We start from the raw sequence: 685 nt of genomic DNA, 5'->3' as shown, positions 1-685 counted from the left end.
TCTTTTCTTTTTTTTTTTTTTTTTTTTAATTTCTGGGACTTATCTTTTCAGTTTAATCTATTAATTTCTGTTCTTATTTCACTTTGCAGACTATTTGCCGATTTCACAAGACATAATTTTTATCAACTAGTTCTTAAAGATGCATAACAAATTAATCGGGGTTTACTACAGTGCTAATGAGAGAGAGAGAGAGACAGAAAAAGCCTGGGTGGTCCATGCTTAATATCAATGTCCACTGAAAAATTGCTGCTCTTGCTGGCTGGTTTGATTGACTGGACTCTTTATTTTATTTTTTATTTTTTTAAAGGCTCCATATCCTCACTGCTTTGAGTTTGCTTTTTAATTTTTTTTTTATTTTTTTTTTTTTCCTCTGCTTTGTTATGAGTTTTTAATGCCCACTTGGAATGTAACTCACAGGGGTTGGGTCGGGGGCGTTACCGAGGCATGACTTCTCACAAACTTTTTTAGGAACAATTTTCTCAAGGAAGCAAAACGGATGATGGGGTCTGGGAAGCAGCCCCGGAGCGAGAGGTTGGCGCTTTGTTAACAGAGAGACGTTGGTCGTCAGGGTGGAGCGAGACTAGCGTCTCCTCCCACTCGATCGTTAGCAACGCAGGGTTTAATTACTCAAAAAACGAGCGTTCCCGCCGCCGCCAGCGTGACCCCATGGCGCTGGCGGCCCCCG

The 685-nt window shown here is 41.2% G+C and overlaps 1 protein-coding gene across 1 annotated transcript in view; it reads left to right on the top strand.

Annotated features, from left to right (window-relative positions):
• MSI2 (musashi RNA binding protein 2) overlaps positions 1–140 on the top strand; it is a 254277-nt gene extending 254137 nt beyond the window's left edge. Inside the window, exon 7 of the mRNA XM_035889498.1 lies at positions 90–140. Coding sequence (XP_035745391.1) covers positions 90–130 — 41 coding nt within the window. The 3' untranslated portion in view covers positions 131–140. The remainder of the gene's footprint in view (positions 1–89) is intronic.
• Positions 141–685: the final 545 nt, after the last annotated feature.

This window comes from Egretta garzetta, unplaced genomic scaffold (genome assembly GCF_000687185.1).
Source record: "Egretta garzetta isolate BGI_Z169 unplaced genomic scaffold, ASM68718v1 scaffold120, whole genome shotgun sequence".
Lineage (NCBI taxonomy): Eukaryota > Metazoa > Chordata > Aves > Pelecaniformes > Ardeidae > Egretta > Egretta garzetta.
This window is presented reverse-complemented; position numbering and strand designations above follow the sequence as displayed.